Source organism: Papio anubis, chromosome 9, assembly GCF_008728515.1.
Source record: "Papio anubis isolate 15944 chromosome 9, Panubis1.0, whole genome shotgun sequence".
Taxonomy (NCBI): Eukaryota; Metazoa; Chordata; class Mammalia; order Primates; family Cercopithecidae; genus Papio; species Papio anubis.
The window spans coordinates 88706803-88734495 of record NC_044984.1 but is presented as its reverse complement, the minus strand read 5'-3'; the positions used below and the strand labels follow the sequence as shown (position 1 = coordinate 88734495).

The 27693-nt window shown below is 46.2% G+C and overlaps 1 protein-coding gene across 11 annotated transcripts in view; it reads right to left on the bottom strand.

The window, feature by feature from the left end:
* Positions 1-27693, bottom strand: part of PLXNC1 (plexin C1) — a 159443-nt gene that overhangs the window by 11072 nt on the left and 120678 nt on the right. For 10 of the 11 annotated variants that reach the window (XR_002515781.2, XM_003906962.5, XM_021922778.2 and 7 more), the window contains 5 exons: positions 18106-18283; positions 15366-15469; positions 3253-3307; positions 284-315; positions 81-188 (listed from right to left, as the gene is read on the bottom strand). Coding sequence is in view for 10 of the 11 variants with exons in the window: in XM_003906962.5 (XP_003907011.2) it covers positions 81-188; positions 284-315; positions 3253-3307; positions 15366-15469; positions 18106-18283 (477 nt within the window). In the remaining variant the exon portion in view is untranslated. Of the gene's footprint in view, positions 1-80; positions 189-283; positions 316-3252; positions 3308-7887; positions 9510-15365; positions 15470-18105; positions 18284-27693 lie in introns of those variants that run through there. The other variant, XM_021922781.2, reaches the window with a different exon arrangement.

The window sequence follows — 27693 nt, the reverse complement described above, 5'->3', positions numbered from 1 at the left end:
CACACTTCAGTGGAAATTAAGTCAAACATATCATACACCCCCTAGGTAGCCATAAAGTGCTCCCAGAACAGTAAGTGTACCTTGGTCGACAGCAGCTTTGTCAGATACATTTCTTTTACTTTGAACTTGTGCTTCCCTCGATGTCTCTTTCCTTGCACATCTTGGAATGCTTCCGAATCTGGTAAAATCTGAAGGGAAGACAGCAGAAGCGTTACCCAAGGAGACCATCCATGCTACAGAAGGCATGCAATTCAGCAGTGAGCACAAGAAAGCCTGAACTCACCAAATGGCAGTGGTCATCTGAGTATTCCACATCTGAATGCCAGAGAAAGAGGGAGAGAAAGCAGTCCATTAAAAAAAAGCCAACCATAGGCTAATTGGTCTTCTCATAAAAAGCCCCATTTATGCTATATACTGAAGTTACTTGAGCTTTTTGACTTGAGCTACATTTTTCCCTCTGCTGCATCTTAAGATCTTAAGAACAGCGTGAAGATGGGACGGGCTAGGGATTGGAGGGGGAAGTAGATTCCCTAGTGATCTCTGATCTCTTGCTGGTAGGAGAGACTCAAGCCTCATTCATTTAACAAATGTACCTAGAGCACCTCCTATGTGCCAGGGACTACTGGGCATATAGCAATGAATAAGACCTAGTTCCCACCCTGATGAAATTTGCATTCTAGCCAATGAGAGACATCAAACTTCTAGGTACACAATTATAATTGTGATAAAGGTTATGAAGGAGAATTATATGCTAGGAAATTATCTAACAAGAGACTAAATCTAGTCCAGGAGTTTTTGAGGAAGGGATGTTTGAGCTGAATCTAATGAAGAGATAGAGTTAGCTAGGCAAATTGCAGGAAGGCCCAAAGGTAGGAAGGAGCTGACCCTTTCTAGGATCTCAAAGGACAATGAGGTGGTGCTCACAGAGCAAGCCGAGAGTAGTGCAGAGTGAGGAAATGTGGCTGTAAAGGGTAAGGGAGTGGTAAATGGAGGGAAGAGAGGAAGTAAAGCATTTGGTTTGTTTTAAAGTTGAGAGAGGCTCAGTGGCTCACATCTGTAATCCCAGCACTTTGGGAAGCCAAGGCAGGAGGACCGCCTGAGCCCAGGATTTCAAGACCAGCCTGGACAATATAGCGAGACCTCATTTCTACAAAAAAAAATTTTTTTTTTTTTTTTTTGAGATGGAGTCTTGCTCTGTCACCCAGGCTGGAGTGCAGTGGCACAGTCTTGGCTCACTGCAAGCTCCACCTCCCGGGTTCATGCCATTCTCCTGCCTCAGCCTCCCGTGTAGCTGGGACTACAGGCACCCACCACCACACCCGGCTAATTTTTTGTATTTTTAGTAGAGACGGGGTTTCACTGTGTTAGCCAGGATGGTCTCGATCTCTTGACCTCGTGATCCGCCCATCTCGGCCTCCCAAAGTGCTGGGATTACAGGCGTGAGCCACCGTGCCCGGCCTTCTACAAAAAAATTTTAAAATTATCTGAGCATGGTAGCACACTCCTGTAAACCCAGCTACTTGGGAGGCTGAGATGGGAAGATCATTTGAGCCCAGGAGGTTGAGACTTCAGTGAGCCATGATTGCACCACTGCACTCCAGCCTGGGCGATAGCGAGACATTGTCTTAAAGATGAGAGAGACTAGCACATCTTGAAATGCTAATGGAAAATGGGGAGTAGATGGAGAGGGAAAGAAGGTACAGGTGAGAAAAGAGATTACTGGTAGTATAAGGATAGAGAAGGATGGATGGAAAGGATGATGGAACCCAAAGCACAGGTGAGAGACTGGCCTTGAATGGAAGAAAGTCAGCCCATGAGCAGGTGCAGGTAAGGTTGGTAGGTTTGGTATTGGCTGTTGAGGGACTTCTGATTTGTTTTCTCTGTAAAGAGTGCAGGGTGAAGTCAGCTGAGAGGAGAGCTGTGTGGGTCAAAGCTTTGAGGAGAGAAGGCAGACATTATGGACAACACAGAGATGAGCTGCCCAGAGAAACCCAATGAGAGCAGGCTGTGTGGAGGACCCTGGTCAAGTTGGGCACCGTGAACTTATAGTGACCCCCAGTGTGCTATTATGTGCCTTTCTTCTGTGGCTCCCTAGCTGTAGGGTCAGGAAAAGATAATCGTTGGGTTCATCCAGGGTTGGGATTTTGACAGAGGGGCTGATGATAGGACAGAGGTACAGGAGGTTCAGAGTATTAGCAGGATGATAAGATGGTGGCTCTCAGTTGCAATGAACGGGAACTAGCAGCAGTGCTGACTGACTGGAGGGCCCACAAAGAGATCCAAACCTAAGATTCTACTATTCAATCCCCAAATAACAGGCTCTTCAAAAGGCCCAATCTTTGAAACCTAAAAACCACAGCTCTTCCACTTTTCAACACAAAGACACCATCCCCCCTTAAGCTGGAATGATAGCAACGCTGCAAGACGGCTTCACCACAGCCCCATGTAGTGATGGAAGGTGGGTTTCCCCAAAGGAGTCCTACCCAATCATCCTGTCTGTATAATCAGGAGCCCCACATTCCCTGTTTGCACTGACCAGATGCTCCCTGCTCCTTCTAATATAGTGAATCCAGGAGTCAGGAAGCCCTACCTCTGGCTGTGTGAAAGGAGCCTGTTTGGTAGGAGCTCAGAACCTTTCCAAGGGCTGAGAGCTGATTGTCTTGACTGGGGTATAATTTCTCTGGAGACAAACCTGGAACAGGAATTTCCTGCCCCAGGGCTATCAGGGAAGTAGAAAATCACTTTAGAGACCAGCCTATTGACTTTCCCATAAAAGTTCCCCCTTTAGTTTGTCTCTCTCCAATTTCTGGGAATTTCGCAAGTGTTATCACAGGAGACTTGGACCTTCTAAGTGGATTATCTTCTTGGTTCAGCGCTTGCTTTGGGGCTGTGTGATGATTATCTGTACTCTTCCCTCTCCGTTTGCCAGGGGGATCTCCTCTGTTAGCCCCCATCCTTCTAAAGAGTTAGAAAAAAGCTATGAGATTCTGCCCTGAGCTTAGGGCTATAAAGAGGCAGCCACTTCCTCAGTGCTAGGCAGTCCAGGCCAACCACCATTTATAGTTTCCTTTCCTTCTTGCAGGGATCACATTCTTAGGACTGGAAAGAGATCGAAATGGCTTTTCTCAGCTTTCAGAGAATTACATAGCAACAACTCAATCTCACCTTTGTGACAATACAGCTGAAAGAGACAAAAAGCAATACTTTATGAAGCTGGGTGAGAACAAAATGTTACAATATTATATTGGTTACCTGAAGTAAAATTTGCTATCTTCTTAAAGACTTTTATAGTGGATCCATTCGATATCTGAAACCAAAGATAAAAGATATATGAGTTTTCAAAATTTAATGGATTTCTCAACTTCACCCAGGAATTAGATGGCTGGATGGATCTTACATGCTCTCACTTATTAAATCAAATATTTATCAAGAATTACTAAGTTCTGGGCACTGCGCTGGAGGCTGGGACTAAATGACAAGCAAGACAGTCTCTCTGTCCTCAAGGGGCTCATGGTCCTGTGGAGGAGGCTGATGAGGCCATGGGAGGCAGTAGGGTAGTATGCAGAAGGTGGAGGCCAGGATTCTGGGACAGATGGAAGGTGGGCAAGCCCTGGAAGAGGGGAAGACTGAACTTTGTTAGGACATTCCCCCCAATTCTCAGAGGCCAGGAAAGACCTAGGCCAGTTTCATTTTTTGAGGTTAAAAAATTGTTACTTGCTGTGGACTGAATGTTTGTGTCTCCTCCAGATTCCTATGTTGAAATCCTAATCCCAGTGTGATGGTATTAGGAGGTAGGGCCTTTGGGAGGCTAGGTCATGAGGTTGGAGCCCTCATGATGGGAATAGTGCCCTTATAAGAAGAGACACCAGGGCCGGGCGTGGTGCCCCACTCCTGCGATCCCGGCACTTTGGAAGGAAGAAGAGGAGGATCACTGTCAGGAGTTCTGAGACCAGCCTGGGCAACATACAGAGACCCCTCTCTACAAAAACATATTTAAAAATTAGCTGGGCGCATTGGTGCACACCTGTAGTCCCAGCTACCTGGGAGGCTTGGGCGGAGAATCACTTGAGCCCAGAAATTCAAGGCTGCAGTGAGCCCTGACTGTGCCACTCTACTCCAGCCTGGGCGACAGAGTGAGACCTTATCTCTAAACAGAGGAGGAAAAGGAAGAGACAGCAGAGCTTGCTGGTCCCCTCTGCTTTCCACCACACAAGGATACAAGACGATGGCTCTCAGCAAACCAGGAGGAGGGTCCTCACCGAGCTACTAGTACTTTGCCCTGACTGTGAACTTCCAGTCTCTGGAACTATTAAGAAAGAAATGTTTAAGCCACCCAGTCAATGGTATTCTGTTAAAGCAGCCCTAACTGACTATGACACTACTCTATTAAGAAATGCTGAAACAGGTTTTCAGAAATTGTGGTATATAAAGTTGGTGTCTACCCTATGACAGAGCCGTTTCACATGTAGGTCTTTAGTCCACAGAAATGAGTATAAATCCTGATAGGGAGCTATTTGTAATTGTCCCAGACTGGAAACAACTCAAACATCCATCATTAGAATAATTTGGGGCATATTCATACAACAGATTATAAAGCAATGAAAATGAGCAAACTACTGTTACACGCCACATGGGTAAATCTTACCATCATAATGTTGAGCAGAAGAAGCTCGACAGAAAAGAAAGTATACTGAATGATTCCATTTACATAGAGCTTGAAAACAAAAAAAAAACCCAAACGGTCAAAACTATCATGTTAGATATTTGGAGACGAGAGCAGTGGCAGTGATTAGGAAAGGCCAGAAGAGGGCTTCTATTTTTGACATGGGTGGTAGTTTCAGGACGTGCTCACTTGGTGATAATTCATCCAGCAGTACGCTTATAATTTATTTATTTTTCTATAGGTATATACAGGTGGAGCATCGTTAATCTGAAAATTCAAAATGTTCCAAAATCTGAAACTTTCTGGGTGCTGACATGGTGCCACAAGTGGAAAATTCCACACCTCATCTCATGATAACATGTCACAGTCAAAACCCTATAAAAACTTTGATTTGTGCACAAATTATATAAAATTACCTTCAGGCTCTGTGTATAAGGTATTTACGAAACATTAATAAATTCTGTGTTTAAACGTGGGTCCTGTCACCAAAATATTTCATTATGTATATGCAAATATTCTAAAATCCAAGCAAATTCCAAAATCTGAAATACTTTTGGTTCCAAGCATTTTGGATAAGGGATATTCAACCTGTGACATTTTTTCAAAAGCTTGTAAAATCACAAAATTTGCATATACTTTTTAATAAAAGCTTTGAAATTTAAGCATAACATGTGGGACATGCTTAACTTTTGCTAATATTAAGTGTGCAGCTTGATGGCTATTCACATTAAATATATACTGACATAACCACCGCCTTTATCAAGATATAAAATATTGCAAGGTCCTGAAAAGTGCTCCCATTGTCCCTTCCGAGACAGTGACCACCCCATCTTCATCCAGAGGTAATTACTGTTCTGTCTTCCATCACCATTTATGAATTTCGCCTGTTCTTGGATATCACATAAATAGAATCATACAGTATGTACTGTGTCTAGATTTTGAGGGTCAATATAAGGTCTATGACATTTATTCCTGTTGCAACTACAAGTAGTTTATTCTTTATTACTATGTATTAGTTCATGTAGTATCAATATACTACCAAAAATTGGCATACAATAAAAGGAAAGAATTACCGATACATGCTACAGCATGGATGAACTACAAAAACATGCTAAGAAGCCAGTCACAAAAGACCACATCTTGTATGGCCCTGTTTATATGAAATGTCTATAAAGATGGGAGCAATAGACACGAGGGACTCTAAAAGTGGGAAGGGGGTAGAGGCAAGGGCTGGAAGACTTCCTCTTGGGTACTATGTTCACTGTCTGGGTGATGGGATCAATAGAAGCCCACATCTCAGCATCATGCAATATACCCTTGTAGTAAACCTGCACATGTACCCACGAATCTAAAACAAAAAACAAGAATATATGAAATGTCCAAAATGGGCAAATTTATATAGATAGGTTGTAGATTACTAGTTGGCTAAAGCAGGGGTGGGGGAAATAAGGAATGACTGCTAATGAATTCAAGGTTTCATCGGGAGCGATGAAAATGTTCTCAAATTAGATTGTGGCAATGGCTGCTCAATTCTGTAAGTATACTTAAAACCACTGCATTGTATACTTTAAACAAATGAACTTTATGGTAATATAAATTATATTTTGGCTGGACACAGTGGTTCATGACTGTAATCCCAGCACTTTGGGAGGTCAAGGCAGTAGGATTACTTGATCCTAGGAGTTCAAGACCAGCCTGGGGAACTCAGATCTCCATCTCTCCCCACCAAAACAAACAAAACAATGCTGAGCATTGTGGCACATGCCTGTAGTCCCAGCTAAGGCAGGAGGATGGCTTGAGCCTGGGAGATCAAGGCTATAGTGAGCCATGATTGTGCCACTGCACTCCAGCCTGGGCAACAGAGCAAGACCCTGTCTCAAAAATTATGCTTCAATAGAACTGATAAGAATTGCCACAGATTTTAAATGTATACATTTGACAAAGAAAGTCCTCTGTATATATTGCCTCTTTTGGAGTTAAAGTCAGGCGTTCTCACCTGAGACCTTTTGGGACAATGGAGACCAGGGTCAAGTGGCTCTACAGTGCCCCTCCCCCACACCCTGATGGGCACTCGCAAATCCCCAGGCAAGGAAGTGCCCTTCAGGCAGAGGGGGACAAAGATGCCAAGATGCTAGGGGCAGGCCTGGCTCTGTGGGAGGAGGGGCTCATTCACAAAATTACAAGACAAAGGGGTGGCAAGGAGGAGGCAGGTCAGAGATCCACAAATCCCCTTCATTCTGGAGGACTGACCCTGTCACTTCTGAACCTTATCAGCTAAGTGACTTTTCCCTCCACTCTGAAGCTCCAAAGCTGTTCTCAATTCTAATATTAATTTGGACCTGGCCTTCCCAATTTGGAAAGAGTGGAAACCTAGAATTTCTCTTCTGGCCTGATGCACATTGGTTATCAGAATGTACAAGCTCGCCTAGCAAGCACCAAAGGATTAAAACCTAATCTCCTTCAGGTTGCACCCATAGGGAGGAACACAGAGCAAGAGCCAGCCCTCAAGAGGCCCTCAAACACAGCTGTCCAGCCAGCTGTGTCCAGCCAGCCACTAAGTTTAGTCCAGAGGCCTCCAACTGCTGGTGTGCATGATATCTTGGTGGTGGGGTGGGGGCAGCACTAGACAGGGGCCAGCTGGGGCCATCAGGCCTCTGCAAAGTGTCTCCAGCAGGGATTCTTAACTCTTACTGAGCTCTTCGACTCTGCTTCTACTACCGAGCATCCTCTCCTTTTCCCCTTTAGCTATTGTTTGCTGGCTGATTTTTCAATTCTCCTCCGTATTTGATGCAATTAAAGCAAATGCTCTATGCAGGCACCCCCTTAGCAATACTCAGACACTGAGTTTATGAGAAGCTTTGAACATAGTTACAAAATTCCTCCCCACGAAGAACTGGATATGCTCTGTTTCTAAGCCAATAAATATCCTTTTATAAAAGGAAGCTGGTGATTCATTCTGGGTAATTGTCAAAGAATGAATCCCAAATGTCTCCCATTGAGTGTTGAGCCAATACTTCACTACTGTCAGACGCTTTGTTTTGCCAAAAGCGAACACCCTTACTCTATAATCACAAACACCACGGATGGGCCTTCTGATAAGGAGCGCTGCCAAAAGTTCAAATGTCTCTTCAAGAGCTGGCAACAGGCCGCTGCTGGTGCTGTGCTCAGGCATTAAGATAGCATAGACACAGCTTGTACCAAGGAAATTTTACTCTGAGATTACCTCCCAAGAGCAAGTGTAGAAGCATTTTATTAGTGGATGAGTTGTTTGTGTGTGTGTGTGCATTTCTAACTTTCACAGCTGCTCTAGAGCTGGAACATTTCCCCCATGTGACACTTTAACACGATTATAAAGACAGAAAAATAGTTTATTTACAGATGTTTGTGGGGGAAAGGTTTCCGTTTTCTTTTTAGCACAAGTCAGCTGCTGCTGAGGTAAGGACAGAAATGCCTTTTTGAAAAGTGCCCTGGAATGCAGAGTGTTAAAAAGATGATGCCGTTTGTTCCATCTGAGGAGCTCCAAATGCTTTTCTAAGAGTGACTCATTAATCGTCCCCTAGTCCTGTGAGGCAGGGAGCATCCTCTGGGCCCCTACTTTAGGGATGAAAACCAAATTAAATCAAAGAAAGATTAATGTCACTAGCTGGATCTGCAGCAGGCTTGTTTTTCCAGCCCAGAGCAGAACTGGTACGCACGGCAATTTCAAATTAAATTCCTTCCAGTCTCACAGTGTTCTAAGATTCGATGTGACAACAGGCGATTCCCCTCTAATCATCAGTGGAGGGGAATTGGGGCCACCCCACGTTAGAAGTGTCAGAGATGGACTGTAGACCTTCCCATCATTAGAGTGAGGAGTTGTAATCACTCAGGGAGAAACAGACCCATATCAACAACTTAAAGTCATTTCTAAAATAAACAGGAGCTACATATCTTCCAAACCATTTGCAAGTGAAGGTAAGATTTCTTTATAAGATACCATGTTTATGGCATAACTTAGAATTCCATGAAAAGAGATTTTCTAGAAATGTAAGGTTGAACTTATGTTTAACCTTATGAAACTACTACTTTTGTAGGTAAATATGGTCACCTATTGGCAATTTCATATGGCTTCGCCTAAGAGAAATGCTAGCATTGTAGCTATAAATTTTATGAAAAATTATGAATACGTTCTGAATATTGTGATAATTTAAAGAAAAAAAATCTAAAAACATGATAATCAAATCACCACACAGAAACTCTGACTGAAATCTCTCATTCCTGAAATCACCTTTTCTGCTGAAACAATATTATGTGAAAACAGAATTCTATTCCACATCCTGTCCCGGCAGCCACACGCCAATATTGCTGTCCCTCCGTCAATATCGTCTTCTCCCTCAGCTCTTCTCACTGACGCCCCAAGGCTGGAAACTGATGAGAACAAAATCTTGTTCCTCAGGGCTTGAGGGATAACCTTGCTGAGTCCTTCAGCACAGGGGTTCACCAGTGCATTGGAAGGGGCCATCAGAACATCCTCCACAGGCTGGTCAAATCACACAGAAGGTTCTGGACACCCAGGGGAGGGCTTACAGGATGCTGGAAACCAGAGAAAATGCCACAGGGCTCCTGCTTCTCTCTTGTTTACTTGAAATTAACCTTCAGGCCACTAGCCAGCTCCCTCTGCAGACTATTAGTGATAACCCTGAGACTGTCTTCCTCCTGAGGGAGTTGGGCCGCCAAGAATGTGTGGGAAATTGCGAAGCCCTGAACACTTAAGACTCCAGAGTGATCCGGTTGGGTTGGGGTTGTCAGAGCCCAGATGCCTGAGAGAGTTCTCCCTTTGGATGAAGGTAACTGTCATCTTCACGGACTGCTGGCCAAAAAGAGGGTTAAAGTAGAAGTAGGGAAGCATTATTGATAAACTCACAAGACATGAGATTTGTCCTGGGATTTTAAGAGAAGTTACCCTTTATGAATTTGACATCAGAGAATGTAACTACCAGGATTTCTCCTCAATCAGGCCCAGCTCTCTAGCCAGGCTGCCTCAGAGGTTAGGAGCATGGGCTGAAAGCCTAGATTTGGGGAAGGTATCCTTCAGGCCCTGCGCAGAGCCCCAGTCTCTAGAGTGCTTATTTCATCTGCTTTCAGCCTTGAGGCATCAGTGAAGGAGCTCTATGACTCTGGCCAAGTTTCTTAGCCTTCCTGGGCCTCAGAATGGGGCTGATAGTATTCATCTCATGGAGCGGTAAAGAAGATGGAAAGAGCTGCTATTGGGCAAAGCCCTAGAATAGTGCCCAGCACACGAGAAGCATTATACGTGTTTGTTAACTGAATATCTAAAGACATTCACACTGCAGCAGACCTTTAGTGATTGTGCAGTCCCTTTTAGTGTCACAGATGATGGACTTGACTAGAAGGATTGCTGACCTTACTTAACAGACCCTTTGGGACATTCCTATGAGTTTTAAATATCTTTTGAATTACAAATTTGTTAGCAGTGACCACTTCTGCATTAGTACACATCTGTTAACGACAGCAGTTAAACAACTCTTCTGCCTCTCAAAACCTTGCAGCTCAGAACTAGAAGTATGATCTTTAGAGAAAACTTCCTGCCCAATGCCTGTCCTGCACACTCGCCACTACTCCACAGCAGGGTGCAGGTGCGATAACTTGGCCCAGCCAAAGGTCACAGCAGGGTGCGAGTGAGATAAAGAAGGCTGGACCCCAGAGAAACCACCCTGCCACAGTCACAGGGGACGAGCATGCCCCACTCCCTGAACATGCAGGTGCACGTGCCCCAGACCCTGCTGGCACCAGAGCAAAGCACAGTCCCCTTCATAGTCAACGCACACAGAATGACATCCAGTTAAGGAAGCGCGCTGGGAGGGTTTAATTATAGGGGAGAAAGACTCCTCTGGCTTCATGTGTAAAGACACGCTTAACCCTTTGTCTGCACATGACAGAATGACACGAGCAGAAATGCACCCTCCTCTGTGTGCATCAGATGGAAAATGGGAGTAAGGAAAGCACCTGCCTCCCAGGGTTTTTGTGGACATTAATTGAGCTAATACGCGTGAGCAGTGCCAGGCACTGGCTGCCATGGTTATCGTCACGGAAAGCAATTCCACGGTGCTGGGGGTTGCCAAGGGTGTCAGCCAGTAGGTGACAGGGCCCTGCCAGCAATGTGGGGCTCTGGGGGCTGCATCTAGTCCATGAGATGCTGTATTTTTGTCGTGCCCTCAGATCCCCTCTAGAAACCTGTTCTTCAAATGTGCTGAGAGTAAATCATTCAGAGGAGACCAGCTACACTGTGTTTGCCCTAAGGACAGACAAGGAAGGAAGAAACAGGCTGGCTCTCCAACAGCAGGGACTTTGTTTAGATAGTAGGAGGAACTGGCCATCACTACAGATTAACTTTAAAACCTAACTAATTTGGACTAATTGGAGGGAGGTGAGTCTGATTCACTTAAAACTCCGAATTAGACCCTATTTTTAAATGAAAAAAAAAATTTTTTTTGCTTTTAAGCACATACAGTGACTCAAACTAGGGTACTTTAGTAAATGAATAAGACTGATAATTAGCATCTTGTCTCTTTGGAGGGAAATGGTAGTGCTCAAGAGAAAAATTTTTCTTTAACGAAAGGGTAAAAGCAAACTTCAGCCCAGCCCTGTCAAATTACTCCCAAATTTTGAGTCTGCGGAGGCGCTGCTTAATCAAGTATAGATGTAGGTGGCTGAGGGTGGTGGGGGATTATTTTCTCCAAGCAGGCTTTGAAAAACGGAGCTTTTGAGATGGTCCAGGCATAGAGAACACAGAGCCCAGTGACCTCCCGTTTCCTTCAGGCTCTCTGGTTTATTTGCCTTATGGCTTAGCTTTTTAAACATAAGGAGAATCCTTTAAGCCCTCATGTCCTAGGCTTGTCATTTATTACCACCATGCAGCAACACTGGGGTATGAGGCCAATAAATCATTTGGACGGGAAGTGACTACAGGCCGGATTAATTTCATTATCATCCTTAAGCAGATAGGTGTCTAGCACGGCCGATGTCTGCAGTGAAGACTGATGTTCTATCTCTCCTGACAGGCTTTCCCCCTTGCCTTGCAGACAGCTGTGGTGGTTCTTCATTCTCTCTGCTGGAGAGACTTGTCCTGCCTCCTCCTATTAATGGCAGTGAGTAGCCCCATCCCCTGCCTCTGCGGCCCACCCCATGCCCCACGGTGGCCGAGGGATGCTGAGAGGCCTGGCGGGAGGCACAGCTGAGCAAGCCAAGAACTCCAGTCAACAGCACCAGAGGAGGGCCTTGGAGGCTGTGTCCCCTCTGAACTCGTCAAGACAAGCCTGCCACCCAGACACAGGGAGAGGTGCTGGCCTGCAGGTCTGGAACCCTGAACTGATGCCATGATAAGCACTTCCACCCAGCAGGGCAGCACCTCTGACTCTGACCTCCTCCTGGCCATTACCTTCCCTCTGGGTCTGTGTTTTTCCAAACACAGCCAAAGATGCCCCTTATTCCTGAGCCCAAGAATACACACTTTTAGAAAACTCCCTGTGGAGTTTTATGAATTCCAAAAGCTAAGAACGACTGCTCTTGGCAAGATGATCCCAGGGTTGGCAAGTCTGAGCTATAGGAGAGTGAGCACAGGGGCAAGTTGCTAGCCTGCGACTTGCTCTGCTAGACTCCCTCTAGCAATGCTGCAGGGGCAGCACCTCCTTAGTCATCACCCAACATAACCACTTCCAAAGGTGACCCACTCAGCCAAACAGCCCAGGGATGGGTGTTCTCTGTCCCTGGCCATTGTCTAAGAAGCTCTGCTCAGGAACAGTCTCTCTCCTTCCTGGGCAAGGGGAGAACCTGGCAGAGTCCTAGGTCCTTCCTGGTGCAGACCTGTCTCCCTGGGACTGTACAGCTGTGAAAAACGGGGGGTGCCTACCCTCCCAGTGTGCTGGGAAGCTGCTCCTCCTCCTGTCTTCTCCATCTCTAGGAAAGCACCTGCCTCCAGGCATCTGCACAGTCATCCCCAACTGACATCCTTGGCCCCACGCACCCTCGTCCTACTATCCCTCCCATCCACATGACTGTGGTGTCCTCCTCCTGAGCATCCGATTCCATTTGTGTGTCTGTGTCTGTCCAGAGCCACTGCATTATTGCCGGGCAGCACCAATCCTCACCAGAAATCCACAGCTTCTAATGGGGCTCCCTATTTCCAGGTTTGCACCCCTTCTATCTACATCTCACACACAGCCCCAATCATTTTCTGAAACACTAACCTTCCTGCTTCAGGACCTCCCATGGCTTCCCACTGTTCTTGGGATAAGACTCAGAACTCTTGAAGAGGCTGCTCCCATCTGTGTGATCTGCGTCTTCCCTGCTTGCCTCCCTGCCCCTACATCTTGTAAGAGGCCGCAACACGGACTGGTTCGGCGACGGACCCTACAGCCAACTATCCAGACCCGAATCTGGCCCTGCCACTGACTAGCTGTTATGAGACCTCCCCGAGCCTCACCGTACCCATCTATAAAGTGGGGTTAATAATAGGACTCATAGGACTGCTATAGGATAGAATGGGGCAAAATACTGAAACCGCCATTGCAAAACTATAACAGTGAAAGACATCTGAAAGGTGAACAGTGAAAGGCATCTGAAAAACACCTTTCAGATGCCTTTCACTGTTATAGGACAGTGAAGCAGATGTGTTAGAAGACAGTGAAGAGATTTGACCTAACCAACTCCATCTTGCGTCTAACCTTCAAGCTGCCCTTGCTTATCCCTGGGTGTAGACTGAACTTTGGGAGGAACTTATAGTTTAACGCAGACGACGACAGCCCTTTTCCAAAACCTTCTTCTTGCCTGGGGATTAGACTGCCTTCATAGGACTAACAAATTAGCCACAAGATTGGGATTATGGTTTAGGAATCATGCAGCTGGAGGCTATAAGATTCTGACTCTCCCCAGATTGCTCCTGGGGATAAAATCACTATTGTAAAACCTAAGACCAGTGCTTGAGATATTTTGCAGACCTGGGTTTTTTTTGTTTTTTTTGTTTTTTTTTGTTTTTGAGATGGAGTCTTGCTTGCTCTGTCGCACAGGCTGGAGTGCCGTGGCACCATCTCAGCTCACTGCAACCTCCGCCTCCCAGGTTCAAGCAATTCTCCTGCCTCAGCCTCCCAAGTACCTGGGATTACAGGCGTGCACCACCATGCCCGGCTAATTTTTTGTATTTTTAGAGACAGGGTTTTACCATGTTGGCCAGGCTGATCTCGAACTCCTGACCTCAGGTGATCTGCCCACCTCGGCCTCCCAAAGTGCTGAGATTACAGGCGTGGGCCACCATGCCTGGCCCAGAACCTGCTCTTGATGGCCCAGCTGGTACCACCCAGATCAATAAACTGGCTCATCTGATCTTGTGGCCCCCACCCCAGGAACTGACTCAGTGCAAGAAGACAGCTTTGACTCCCTATGATTTCATCTCTGATCTGACCAGTCAGCACTCCTGGCTCACTGGCTTCCCCCAACCCACCAGGTTGTCCTTAAAAACTGATCCCTGAACGCTCAGGGAGACTAATTTGAGTAATAATAAAACTCCCATCTTCCACACAGCCGAATTACTTTATCTCAATTCCTGTCTTGATAAATCAGCTCTGTCTAGGCAATGGGCAAGACGAACCCATTGGGCAGTTACATTACAGGGACATGCTGGAAACAGTACCTAGTGTGGTGTAAGTACTTCATAAGCACTGGCCATAATCAGCTGTCACTGCCCTCCTTCCCCCTCGCCATTGCCCCTCTCAAGTTTTGGCTGGTCTAACACGCATGCTCTCCCTTCCTTACTGGATGTGCCTGCACCCTAGCTCAGTCTGGCTAAATTCTCCTCATTGTTTAGGTCTCAGCTCAGTCATAACCTCCTCCAGGAAGCCTCTTGGATTCTCCAAGCCATATAGCACTGTTACACACAAGGTGTTGCCTCTTTATTTGTCTCTCCCTCCTTTTCTGCACCCCTTCCCCAGGGCTGCAGGCTCTGTGAGGGCAGGAACCTGGTCTTTGCTTCTCTCCCATGCAGCCCCAGCTCTTTTCACAGAGTGGATATTCAACAAAGATTCAGATAATACTGCTAAACAAGTGAACCCCAGTATCCCAGTGTGTTCAGGAACCTTCCCTGCCTCCTTTCTCATTATGTGCAGGTTTCTGTGGCACTCAGATCTCTGAGAAGTCACGTGCACCCCTCACCGCCCTCGGCACTCACCCAGTATGTGGGTTAAGAGGCCAAAGGAAGTATCGCTCAATATTGCAAACAAACAGGAAATTTAGAACTTCTTCAGGAAGAAAGGACCTACACAAAAGGTTACAAGGCCTACTGTGAATGTTGTGGAGGGAGGCGAGGCTTGGGACTTCCAGGGCTTTGTTTAGCATCAGCACACTTGGCACCCAGTGGAGGCTAAAGGATAACTCTTCTCTGGCTTTCCTAGGCAGGTGCTGAACCTCCGGGTGGAGAGAGTTCAGGAGATAGGAAAATCATAGCCTTCTGAGAAGGGAACACCAAGTACACTGTGAGAGCCCTTCATGGGCTTGTCTGCACAAGCAACGAAAAAAAACTTCAACCCCAGACACAACTGATCTGCAAGTTATTCCAGGAAATGGGTGGGAGTCCTGGATGTTTTAAAAGAATGTTCATGAGACTAGGATTGGGGATGAGGAAGGAGACACGGGGGTCAAGTCTTGCTGTTACCTCATAGTGGCCAATGGTGTTTAGCTTGGTGATTCCATCTTCAAGAATCACAGAGGAACTGTCGATGTCCAGAAGTTCTTTCTGTCGTGTGCCCACTTGAAGCTCTGAAAAAGAGCATTTTGTTCCTTTTTAGAGTTTTAAAATGCTACCACTTTCACAAATTTACGGATAACTAAAACTTGAATAAAGTGGTAAATCTTTGTTTGAAGGTGTAGAGATGTTATCAGCCAGACTAGTAGCCCGAGTTCTGAGTTCTGTTGTTTTTTTGTTTGTTTGTTTAGGGCTCTGATGTTTCAAACCACTTTTTCCCTGATAAGCCTGGAAGTAAAGCCACTGAAGACAAAATAATGCATTCTATGAGGGACTAAGCTCTTCAACAAAAATTCCAGAAGCAAATCTGTATATGCTCACACTTGTGTGGCCACGTTCACATAGAGAGGCATGATATGAACCATCTCTGCAGGCTCCTGTTTGGGGTGAAGGGGGAGGCATCAGTGTGCGAACGTCCCAGCACCACAGGGTGCAGACTGTCTGGCCAAGGCTGCCAACCTGTGCCTAGGTCAGAATGTGGTGCACAAATGTGATTTTTCTTTTTTTGGAACCTGCATGATGTTTATTATTTTAGTGTCGACTCAGTGCCAACATTTAAAGATTAAAAGATTGCACATAGGCTGGATGTAGCAGCTCAGGCCTGTAATCCCAATACTTTGGGAGGCTGAGGCAGGGGGATTACTTGAGGCTAGGAGTTCAAGACCAGCCTAGGCAACATAGTGAGACCCTGTCTAAAATTTTTTTAAAAGTTTTTAAGTTGCATATAAAAAACTGGATATCTGATTTCTTAAAAAAAAAAAAAATCTAACAGTCTAACAACACAATCTGCGGTCCACATGGCAATCACTGAAGCAAATGGCACTGTCCCCTTGGATGGCGAGACCTTTCCCATTAAGTCAAGCTCCACTGCTTTCTGTAGTCCCAGGTGGCTGACACCCCTTATGTATTTTCTGCCCCTTTGGGCATCTGCGTTTTTGAGCCTCTGCTGTAAGAGCTCCAAGCATAGCTGCCTCTGGTGTTGGATTTCTTTTTTTTTTTTTTTTTTTTTTTGGAGGCAGGGTCTCCCTCCATTGCCTAGGCTGGAATACAGTGGCACAACCTGGGCTCACTGCAACCTCTGCCTCCCGGGTTCAAGCAATTCTTCTGCCTCAGCCTCCCAAGTAGCTGGGACTACAGGTGTGCACCACCATGCCTGGCTAATTTTTGTATTTGTAGTAGAGACGGGGTTTCACCATGTTGGCCAGACTGGTCTTGAACTCCTGACTTCAGGTGATCCGCCTGCCTTGGCCTCTCAAAGTGCTGGGATTATAGGCATGAGCCACCGCGTCCAGCCTGGTGTTGGATTTCAATACAGTTGATGGCTTTGCCTCAGAAACCAGCCCTGGAGGTAGTCTGGGAAATCAGCAGGCATGCAGAAGCCTGACACAGCTGACAGGCTGTGTCCCCAGGCTCCCTATTTGCTCTGCTCCTTGCCTTCCTACTTTAGGAGGCAAGGGACACCCAAATTCAGGAAAAGAGTAAGGATGCTACTACCTGCTCATCAGCAGCAGGACCAAGACTGTTGGGCAGGGTATGCCCGTGTCTTTTGTAGTGAGAGCCACACATTTGCAAGATGTATGCTCAGGGCAAGGAAGTTGGGGGTCTGGGGTCGGGGTCATGGTTTCCTGGCTGGGGCTCCCCCTTTGATCCTGTATCTAACCAAATGAGCTAAAATGGTCCTCAAGCGGCTCAACAGTCACCCAAGGAAGGAAGCAGAAGAGGGGTGCCTTAGCAGCCCTACTTTCTTTAAAGCCAGATCACCACCAAGTTGCCCCACATTTGCATGGTCTCAAACTTCCAAGACCCTGCCTCAAAGCTTTCTCAATGGCCTTTTAGCAGGGGGCTGGACTGGGAGGGCCGAGTGGGAGGATTTTAATTGTCTGCTTAGTCAAGGCCTATAACTGTACATCAAGGGGAGGTGAACCTCGTTACACTGTCTGTCACCACCATGATTTTATTCTTCGTTTCTGTCCCATTATTTGCTATAAAATCCCACGACAGTCTCCTGGGAGGACTGCACGGAGCTCAACTTTAAAATGTTGATGAACATTTGAGTGAAGTGGGGCCCTGTTAGCTTGCTCACGCATATGCTCTCCTTTGCAGTATACCAATAGAGCCCGAAAATGAATTCATAGCAGATGCTGCTGCACACTGGGGGAGGATGGAGCATATACTTAATACAGGATGTGATTAGCAGAGGAAGATGACCTTTCTAGCAGGCTGGAGTTAACACCCAGAGTCTGAGGCACCCACTAATGACACGCTCAGTATCACAACAAACAAATCAAGTGCCAATGTGAAATGCAACACACGCAGAGGGCCCCGTGTTGACACCTTTCTGTACTTCGTGATGCAAGGTGACTCCGTGCGGGCTCAGGGTCTGCAATCTCATGAATCTGATTTACAGACGTAATATGTAAAAACAACAACAACAAAAAACCCCACCATCTTTTAAGAACTGTGCTTCCTTCGAAGAATCAGGATGCCCATGAGAGAGCAAAGCAGTCTCTTGGCCCCTAGACATGCCCTCCAGGAACAATGTGGCTGTGTAAGTGTCACTGAACGGAAGCTGGTGGGGGGAGGGAGGGAGGGCAGGCAGGGAGGGAGACTCATCAGGGCCTGGGACCACATAGCTCCCGCACTGCCTTACCAAGACCAATTTCATTAAGCTGAAGTCCATAAGGAGAACCATTTTTGCTTAAGAATGCTTGGAAAATCTTTTCTTTGGCTTGGCCTATGGTGTCACAGTCGAGAACATTGACTGAAATATTCCGACAGACATCTGCACTCTCGTTTTCCGGGATTTTTTCAAAGACGACGTTTAACGCCTGCAAGAATACAAACAGATTTCCAAGTCTATTAGATAATTGCAATCTGAAAGGCATTTCATAAAAGACACAAACCTTGGCAAGTCCCACTAATACCTCTGACGGCACATTAGCAAACACTGTATTGCATTATACTACTTTCATCTTTTCTCCATAATCCATTCTTTTCAGGGATAATGGAAAGGAAAACAGAAAGTTAAAACTCTCATTATAGAGCAAGCATTGAATAAATATATCTGAGAGTAAAATATACACACACACACACACACACACACACACACACACAAATAGTCTAAAAATGGTAATTTGGTGATTTCTAATTTCATCCTCAAAAGAAAAAAAGAATTGGAAGGGTTCCACAGTAGATGAGGCAGATTGGTGATTATCTTTTTTATTAACAGGACCACAGAGTCCCAGAAGTGAAGTTCTAGGTGACAGGAAAGGTTATGAGGTCCCCATATTGACCACATCAAAAAGATCACTTTTTTTTTTTTTTTTTTTTTGAGATGGAGTCTTGCTCTGTCACCCAGGCTGGAGTGCAGTAGTGCCATCTCAGCTCACTGCAACCTCCGCCTCCCGGGTTCAAGCAATTCTCCGGCCTCAGCCTCCCAAGTAGCTGGGATTACAGGCACATGCCACCACGCCTGGCTAATTTTTGTATTTTTTCAGTAGAGACGGGGTTTCACCATGTTGGCCAGGCTGGTCTCAAACTCCTGACCTTGTGATCTGGCCACCTCAGCCTCCCAAAGTGCTAGGATTACAGGTGTGAGCCACTGTGCCCAGCCCAAAGAGGTCACTTTTTAAATATGCAGCATTAATTACAGGAATACTCATCTACTCCTCCACTCCCAACATCCTCAGTCAGATGGTTTCCCCAGCCCTCATTAAAGCACTGAGATCCCCACCCTATACTATGATTCTTGCATTAATTACTTTACATTTCAGCACCATTACTTAACGTTTTGTCAGTTAACATTCTCCCACTGCAGCAAAACTTCAGAATCAGACTAATGGGGGAAGTAAGGCCTTTGTGCACGTGTGAAAACACAGAACTAGGGAGTATTTCAAAATGAACTGAAAAGCAATTCCAAGTTTACTTTGTCTAAGAACAAATAGATCTAAAACAACCAAGTTTTACCTGATACGTACCCTCACAGGAATTGATTCAGGGAAGAGCTAAGAATATTTTGCAAATAGCATAACATAGCAGTTTAGATTCTAATGCACCTTGGTAATCACAAAGTCAGAAAGGCTTTGGTATGGTGTGAAATGCACAATTATTTAATGTTTTGAGCCTGGCTTAATAAGGGAATGTAAAATGATCAAGTAATGGGAATTTTTGTTTGTTTTGTTTTGTTTTAAGGAGCAGAGAGTTTAATAGGCAAGAAGGATGGGAGAAGACGGAAGAAAGATGCTCCCTCATACAGAGACAGAGGGAGGGGGGCTCCAAGTCCTGTGGACACTAGCCAGGTATATATGCAGAGGCTGCAGGAGGCAATGTCTGATTTGCATAGTGCTCAGGGGCGAGATGAAAACACAAATAATATGGAAGATGGGAACCCTCAGGCCTACCTCAACTTAAAAATGGGTATAATAACAGTACCAGCCTTCTAAGCATTGTTATGGAGATTAAATGTGATCATGCATTCAAGGGCTTAGCACAGGGCCAGGCTGCTGGGAAAGGCTTGATAATATCGGTAATAAAACCTGTTACAATCATTATTGTTGGTATTAGTATGCACTCATTTGCACACAGATTCAGCCCACATTGAACAGCTAGGACGCCCACTCCACGCTCAGTATCTCTAAGAAGGAGGCTGCCAGCAATGAACCCAGTGGAACCCAGTGGACTCCTGGCTTTCGTCCCAGCCCACCACAAGCCAGCTGGGTGACCTCTGAGCCCATCCCTAACCAGCTGGGTAACCTCTCTGTATCTTGCTTTCTCATCTGCAAAGAGGGCATAACAGCAGAACTGCATAGCTCTTAGAACAGTGTCTGGCATGTGAGCCCGTGACTTACGGACCACTGACGTGGATATGGGGCTTCTGAAATTTCGGGAGGTTCTCAGGGCTGTGTCTTCCCTTTAATGCTGCTATGGTCTGAATATTGATGTCCCCCTAAATCCAGGTATTGAAATCCTAACTCCCAAGGTGATGGTACTTGGAGGTGGGGCCTTTGGAGGGGATTAGATCATGAGGGCAGAGTCCTCATAAATGGGATTAGTGCCCTTATAAAAGAGGCCCCAGAGAGCTGCCCTGCCCTTTCTGCCGTGTGAGGACCCAGCAGGAAGGGACCATCATGAGAAAGGGGCTCTCACAGGACACCAGCTCTTGATCTTGGACTTCTCAGCCTCCAGAACTGTGAGAAATAAGTTTCTATTATTTATAAGCCACCCAGTTTATGGTGTTTATAAAGAGCTGAGACAAATACCACTAAATCTTGCCCTTATAATCCTGTTGATAATTATGCAAGAGTAAATTTTGTTCTGGTCTCAACCAAATGATTAAAACTCCAAAGCGGTGGAATCTGAACTCTGAGGTTAGCTGGTGATCTCTGTCTGGCCTGTACGAGTTCCCTCCTACAACAGAGTCACTCCCTTGCCTGCTCTCAGAGAACCTTTGTGTTCTGGGCCAGCCACCCACTAGGAAGGGATTCAAAGGCCTGTCTGCTCACAAACAAGAAACAAAAAATAGCAGACAGGAGAGAAGGCAGGGAGCTGGTGGGCAGAGTATCTGGAAGGAACCAACATGTGAAGCCTCACACCCAAGCCCTCTCCTCGCCTCGCGTTTCTAGAGATGTTTCCTGGGGCCTCTGGGACCAGATGCTCTGCCAAACACATTTCAAGACCTATTTCTCTGAACCCTCCCAACATTCCGGTGCAGGAGGTTGTATTATTATTGCCATCCCTGTTGTAGAGTGAGGGAACTGAGGCACGGAGGGGCTGAGTAACTTGCTCCAGGAACAGCTCACCAGTGGCAGAGCCAGGAATTGAGGCCAGATTTGCGTAACTGCAGAACTGGTGCCACAAACCCCTCGGCTATGCCGTCCCCGCTTTACCACCCATCCTCCCTCCCTCCTCCTGGTTCCACCTATAGCCCCGGAGCCCTCCTGACCCTCCAGAAACCCTGGCTTAGCCCAGGCTGTAAGCAATGTCCTAAGCTAAATTCCCCACACCAGTGGGAGGGGTGGGTGTGAAGGGGTCAATGCCGGTCCCACCACCTATGGTCTTATTGGGGTCTTGCCTTATTTCTCTACAAGGTGATCTTCTCATGGTGGGGGTAACTGCAGTTAAGCTACTTCACAGGCGTTTCTAAAGAGAAAGATGAATGGGAGGCACCTTTTAATCAGAGCTTCAGCAATCCCAGCTTGTTTAATAGTTTTATAAATATTTGTGAAACAGCATTCTATTACTACCTAAAGGGCACTATTGTCTTCAACAAAAACACCTTTTTATGGGCAATAAATGTTCTTTTTAAAAACATCACCAAAAGAAAAAAAAAAAAAACCCTTACTGGATGTAAAATAATGTAAATCTGCCACTGCCTCCACAGCTAGATGGGTGGAAAAGAGGTAAAATGGCATTTTACAGAGTCCACAGGGACTTCTGAGAGTAAATTCAGACACAAATTGATTTGTGTTCATTTTTTATGCTGCTAACACTTAGTGCTCAAACAGCAGTTTCTTAAGGCGCAAGTACAGTCGAGGCCCTTGGCGTCGGCCTCTTAACACCTCCACCCCCAGGCTGGGAAAGCGCACGTGGGCCTCTGCTCTGTGCCACGTCAGACAGCGTGATGTCACAGCGTCTGCCCTCAGCCACTGTACCCCATCAGGGGAGATACCTCGATGGAAGTGCCATCTCTCCAGCTCCCACACTCCCACCAAAGCCCATTTAACCAGCATGTTCTCCTGCCCTATTTGGTATTAGGGCTGGGATGTCAGAGAGACGTTATGACATGGTCCTTGTTCTCAGCTAATTTACAATAAATTTCAGAGACGAAAGCATCACCTGTGGGACAACAGTCACCCATCAGTGGCTATCACCCTCAGCGAGTGTCCACAGACGATTCTGAGTAGGGAGGACAGCAGGGGTCAGGGCCCTGAGTTCCAGACCCAGCACCAGGCCACCTGGACCCTCCCATTCTCTGCTGCTCACCAGCTGAGGAAATGTAGGGAAGTCGTCTAACTTCTCTGAGCCTTAAAATCCTCATTGTTCCTATCTCAAAGGAGTGACAGGATCACTAAATAATGACATATAATAATAGCAAATTAAGGAGTGCTTTATAGGTGCCACTGTTTTAAATGACGTGTATGTATTTGTATATATACATCTCAGGAACAACCCTGTGAGGTAGATTCTTTTACTCATCCCCTTGTGGCAGATGAGAAACTGAGGCACAGAGAGGTTAAATGGCACAAGGTCACCCAGCAAGAAAATGGTAGAACCAGGTACTCTAGCTCCGTGTTCTTAAATACTTGGTGATCCTGCCTTTCGAAGTACAAGAATGTTTTGTAAAGTAAGCGTGGGTCCAAATCCATGGGATGGCATAATACCCAGAAAATACCCATGAAAGCCTAAAGAGCTGTGAAATGTACACTGGTCCCTTCCCCAGAAATCTGCCCTCTGTTTAGAGGAACCGCCCTGCCTCTTCCTATTTCCTTGGCAGGAAAGCGTCAGTAAGCCGCGGCGGCAGATCCGGTTTGTTGTCCAACCAACAGCCATCCCTCCTCTGCTAACAAAGGCCAGGTCTGCACAGTGGTGGGTCCAGCCTGGGTTGGGAGGCATGATCGGCAGCAACTGCCTTCTCTTTCACCAGGGCTGGTCATGTAACCCAGCTCTGGCCAACACATAAAAGCAAGGGTTTTCTCTCTTTTTTAATAGACAGGGTCTCACTCTGTTGCCCAGGCTGAAGTGCAGTGGTGTGATCATGGCTTACTGCAGCCTCAACCTCCTAGGCTCAAGCAATCCCCCCACCTCAGCCTTCCACGTAGCAGAGACTGCTTGACTACTTTTTAATTTTTTTTTTTTAGAGACAGGGTCTTGCTATGTTGCCCAGGCTAGTCTTGAACTCTTGAGCTCAAGTGATCCTCCCACCTTGGCCTCCCAAAGTGCTGGGATTGCAGGTGTGAGCCACCACACCCTGTCGGAAGTCTTCTATCCAAACAAAAGGGCGAGTAGTGCTTGAAGCAGTGGCCGCCATCTTGTGACTAGGATGGCAGCGCCAGGAGGCACTGGGAGATAGTGACCCAGAGCTGTGACACCATGGAGTGTATGGACCAGCTTGGAGCTCCTTCCCTCTAGACTTTCTGCTCTAAGAGGCAAGTCATGCTCTTACTATTTCAGGCCTCCTTAGTTCAATTTTCTCTTACTTATAGCTGCATGTGCCAAACTGACGGAGCTCATTTTGTGGATGCTGAGGTAGGTAGATGCGTCTACTGTTGCCTATTTACTTTGCACCTATTGTGTGCAGGGCACTGTAGGTGATACAAATCAGAACCTGTACTCATCCTGCCTGGGAAGTACTAGCAGACTAGAAGAACTGTGGGGCACATACAACAAATTCTAATGCCAGGTAGAATGTGGGAGGTACAGAAGGAGCATTTTAGGGATTGAGAGAGATACCTCTTTTAGGTCGGTAGGGGGTTTTCAAGCAGAGAAATCAAGGAAGGCTGCATGGAGGAGGCAGCGTTCGAATTGGGTCTGCAAAGAGCTGCAGTACATAAGGGAGGCCTCTGGACCATGGAGACACTTGGCTTCCAGTCTCTAATTAGACTGGTGAGCAGGAAGCTTCACTCACTCACTCAGGCTGTCAGGTCAGGAAGTTTACAGAAAAAAAATCCCACCTTCTTTGGGTGGAAGTGGGGGTGGAGGACTTGTAGCCCAGGCCTGCCTTCTGAAACCACCTCCTGCTGCCTTGAAAGAGAGTCCCTGTACTTTTCATAGGAAAAAAAAATATATAGTAAAGAAAAGAATATGGTTCTAGGTTTGTAATAATAAGGACCAGCACTTATTGAGTGCTTACCATGTACTGGGAATGCAATCATAGGTTCATTTAATCCTCACAACTGCTCTATGAAGTAGGTGCCATTATTAGCCTCATTTAATAGATGAGGAAACTGAGATGCAGAGAGATTTAGAAACGTGTCCAAAATCATGGAACTGGTGGGAGTCTTATACTAGGGCATGTCCTGACTCTGAGCTGCAAAGTGAAGAGGCCAGCCAAGGTGATGAGCCTCCCAAGGGCAGTGCCCCTCTGCTTGAGGGCCTCAGTCAGTGCTCTCCCAGGAGCCTCCCAAGGGCAGTTCCCATCTACTTGAGGGCCTCAGTCAATGCTCTCCCAAGAGTCAGGCTGGACATAGGCGATCTGGTAGAGGAAGCTTTACCTCCTCTACCTCCTCACCCTCCTCACAGAACTCACTGAATCTGGAGCACCCTGTGCCTCAGGTGCCACCCAAGGGCATTTTTACAGAGCTCCTGTTCGCCCACAATAAAGGTGACATTTCCTAGCTTCTGTTGCTGCCAGGTGTGGCCAGTGTGCTCCCGATTCGGTGGGCTCAAGTGATCCTCCCACCTTGGCCTCCCAAAGTGCTGGGATTACAGGTGTGAGCCACCACGCCGTCAGAAGTTTTCTGTCCAAACAAAAGGGAGAGTAGTGCTTGGAGTGGTGGCAGCCATCTTGTGACTAGGATGGCAGGGCCAGGAGGTACTGGGAGATGGTGACCCAGAGCCGGCCTCTTGGCTTTGCAGCTCAGAGTCAGAACATGTCCTAGTTATGACTAAGTCCGAGTTATTGACTAAGTCCTGGTCAATGACATTAAGTGGATATGGTATGTGGTACATCCTTAAAAGATGGCTGGTGACCATCTGCCCTCCTTTCTACAGCCCTGCTTACATCTGCTGGCTGGGATGGGAAATGAGGCTGGGGGTGAGCAGACACTTAGAATATGAGGACAAGAGAGGAGCAGCTGCTCTACCAGCCCTGCACTGCCCACCCAGAATGCCACCAGGGAGAGAAATCAGCTTCTCTGTCGCTGGAGCCACAGACATCCTGGGTCTCTGTTCCGTACAGCTGAACTGCATCCTGATTGATTTCGGAATGATGCCTATTACCAAGGAGGATTATGGGAAAGAAAAGGTTATTGGAAAATGTATGGTCCAGAAGGCCCAGGGAGAGGGCGAGGCTGGAAGGGCCTGGCCCCTTTGTAGCATGTCAGCCACCAGCCTCTCACAGGTTATCACACTCGCCTCCTGTTCACATCTGCCCAGTAGGATACTGTCTGCCACAGGTTGTAAATACTCCATTACAGGGGTCGTATGTAACATTTTTAACAATATAAGCACACAGGCACCCAAGAAATGCTTTTCATGATGATGGACTCAGCTAATCAACTCCCCTGCATCCCACATCATCAATACCAACCAAAAAGAATACTGAGGGGACAGTCCTTTCCGCTTAGCGAAGCTTACAGGAGACAAGAGAAAGCACACCTCAGACAAGTAAAATCGGATGAAAAAAGAATGAGCACCTACTTCACGCCAGCAAGATGGCTAGATGCAGTACATGTATTATTTTCTGACCTCACCACAAATATGCGAGGGCAGGTTTTGGTCATTGCCTGTTTACAGAAGAGGAAACAGGTTTCGAAAGGTTGAGAGACTTGCCCAAAGTAAAGTGGCTGAGCCCAGATTCAAACGCAAGACTATCAGACTCCAAACCCCACCTCTTCTGCTCACGGCCTGAGAGCACGTGACTGCATTCCCCTTTCACTACCGCTTTTACCCAGCATCTCGCCACATGATTTGGTGGTTTGGTATTGAGGAGGTAGAGAGTATTAGGCTGCAGGGGGCTGTCAGGATGAATTTAGGGCAGCGAACAGGTCTTTTCCCACATGGGAAGATGATCTGGCTACTCCCTGTCTCCTCAACCATATTCTTGCCTAATAAAAGCAGGAATGTTGCTGCCTCCTGTCTGTAATACCTAATAATGCCTAGAAAGTAATTGTAAAAGAATTTATTACAAACCGGCAACTTTATCATAAAAGGCCTTGGAGCAATAATTGCTTTCATTAAATAAAACCTATAAAATATATTTCTAATTTTATTTCAGGGCCAAATGAAAGTCAAGAGAAAAGCCTAGTTCTCATATCAACCTGAATTAGAGAGAGAGAAAAAAGAAAGAAAATCCAGTTTCAGAAGTTCTGTAGAAGCAGCAGGAGGCCAGAGTTAGAAGTGCAAGTCTCAGGGAAACTTCTCATCTAAGCTGCTTTCCAAGCCAGAGTCAGCAGCCCTGGGACATTCTTCTGCCTGACATTCCCCTTTGAGCTGCGCTTGCCTGTCCAGCCTCCCCTCTTCACTCTGCTCCCCTTTTCCTTTCCCCACAAAGATTCCATAGCTCACAGCTTCCTGGATCAAGGGATCTGCTACCCTAACAGAAGAGTAGCAGGTGGAGGACAGGGTAACGAGAGCCTTTTTCCATTTCAAAAAAAAAAAGTTAATGGAGATAATTTTCTCAAATTTAGGTTTCTCTCACCAATTTTTCTATACTTGCTAGCATTTGCTAACGTTTTGTCCGTCCCAAAATCAAGTGTGAAGAGCTGTCTGATTTACCCCAAGATAACTGATTTCAGTATTCACAGTATTTGCGGGTGCAGGGTTGGGGGTGGAGTGTTGGCAAAGAGCCGCATGAGTTTCGGACTTGTAAATAGTGGCAAGGCCTTTCCATTGCTGTGTCCCCAGAAGGAGAGGAAAGAGGCCAAGCCTGTCTTGGGGTTTGTGGGAGGGAGGATTCTAGTTCTTATTCTCTACTATGTCAAGCTCTAGATTAAAGGCCAGCAAACTTTCTGCAAAGGGCCAGAAAGTATTTAAGGCTTAAAACCCATATGGTCTCTGTGAGAACTACTCCACTCTGCACTGTAGCAGGAAAGTAGCTATAGACAATAAGGAAATGAACAGGTGTTCCAATAAAACTTTATAAAAATAGGCAGAGGGGCCACATTTGGCCCACAGGCTGTTGTTTGCTGGTCCCTGCTCTAGATAACAGTACCCTCAAATGGAATGCTAACTTTGACAATGGCAACGAGACAAATCTGGATAATGCTTTCTATCTCCACCATGACTTGTGATAAAATTTACCATTCTCTGAGGGGTACAAATATAAATAATGATCCTAGCAATAACATAATAGCGCACATTTGAGCTATAAAGAAGAAAAGTAAATACTTTTATATTTAGATAACTAAATTATTTTCTAATTCCAAGATTACAGGCGTGAGAAGAAAGTGTATGAAGAGGAAAGTCATTTAAAGCACCCATTACACGTTAATTTTTCATTTTCCATGACTTGCCATCAACGAGGGAATGACTTAACCTAAAATGACTATAAAAAATGGTTTCACTCTTTGATCAGGAAGCT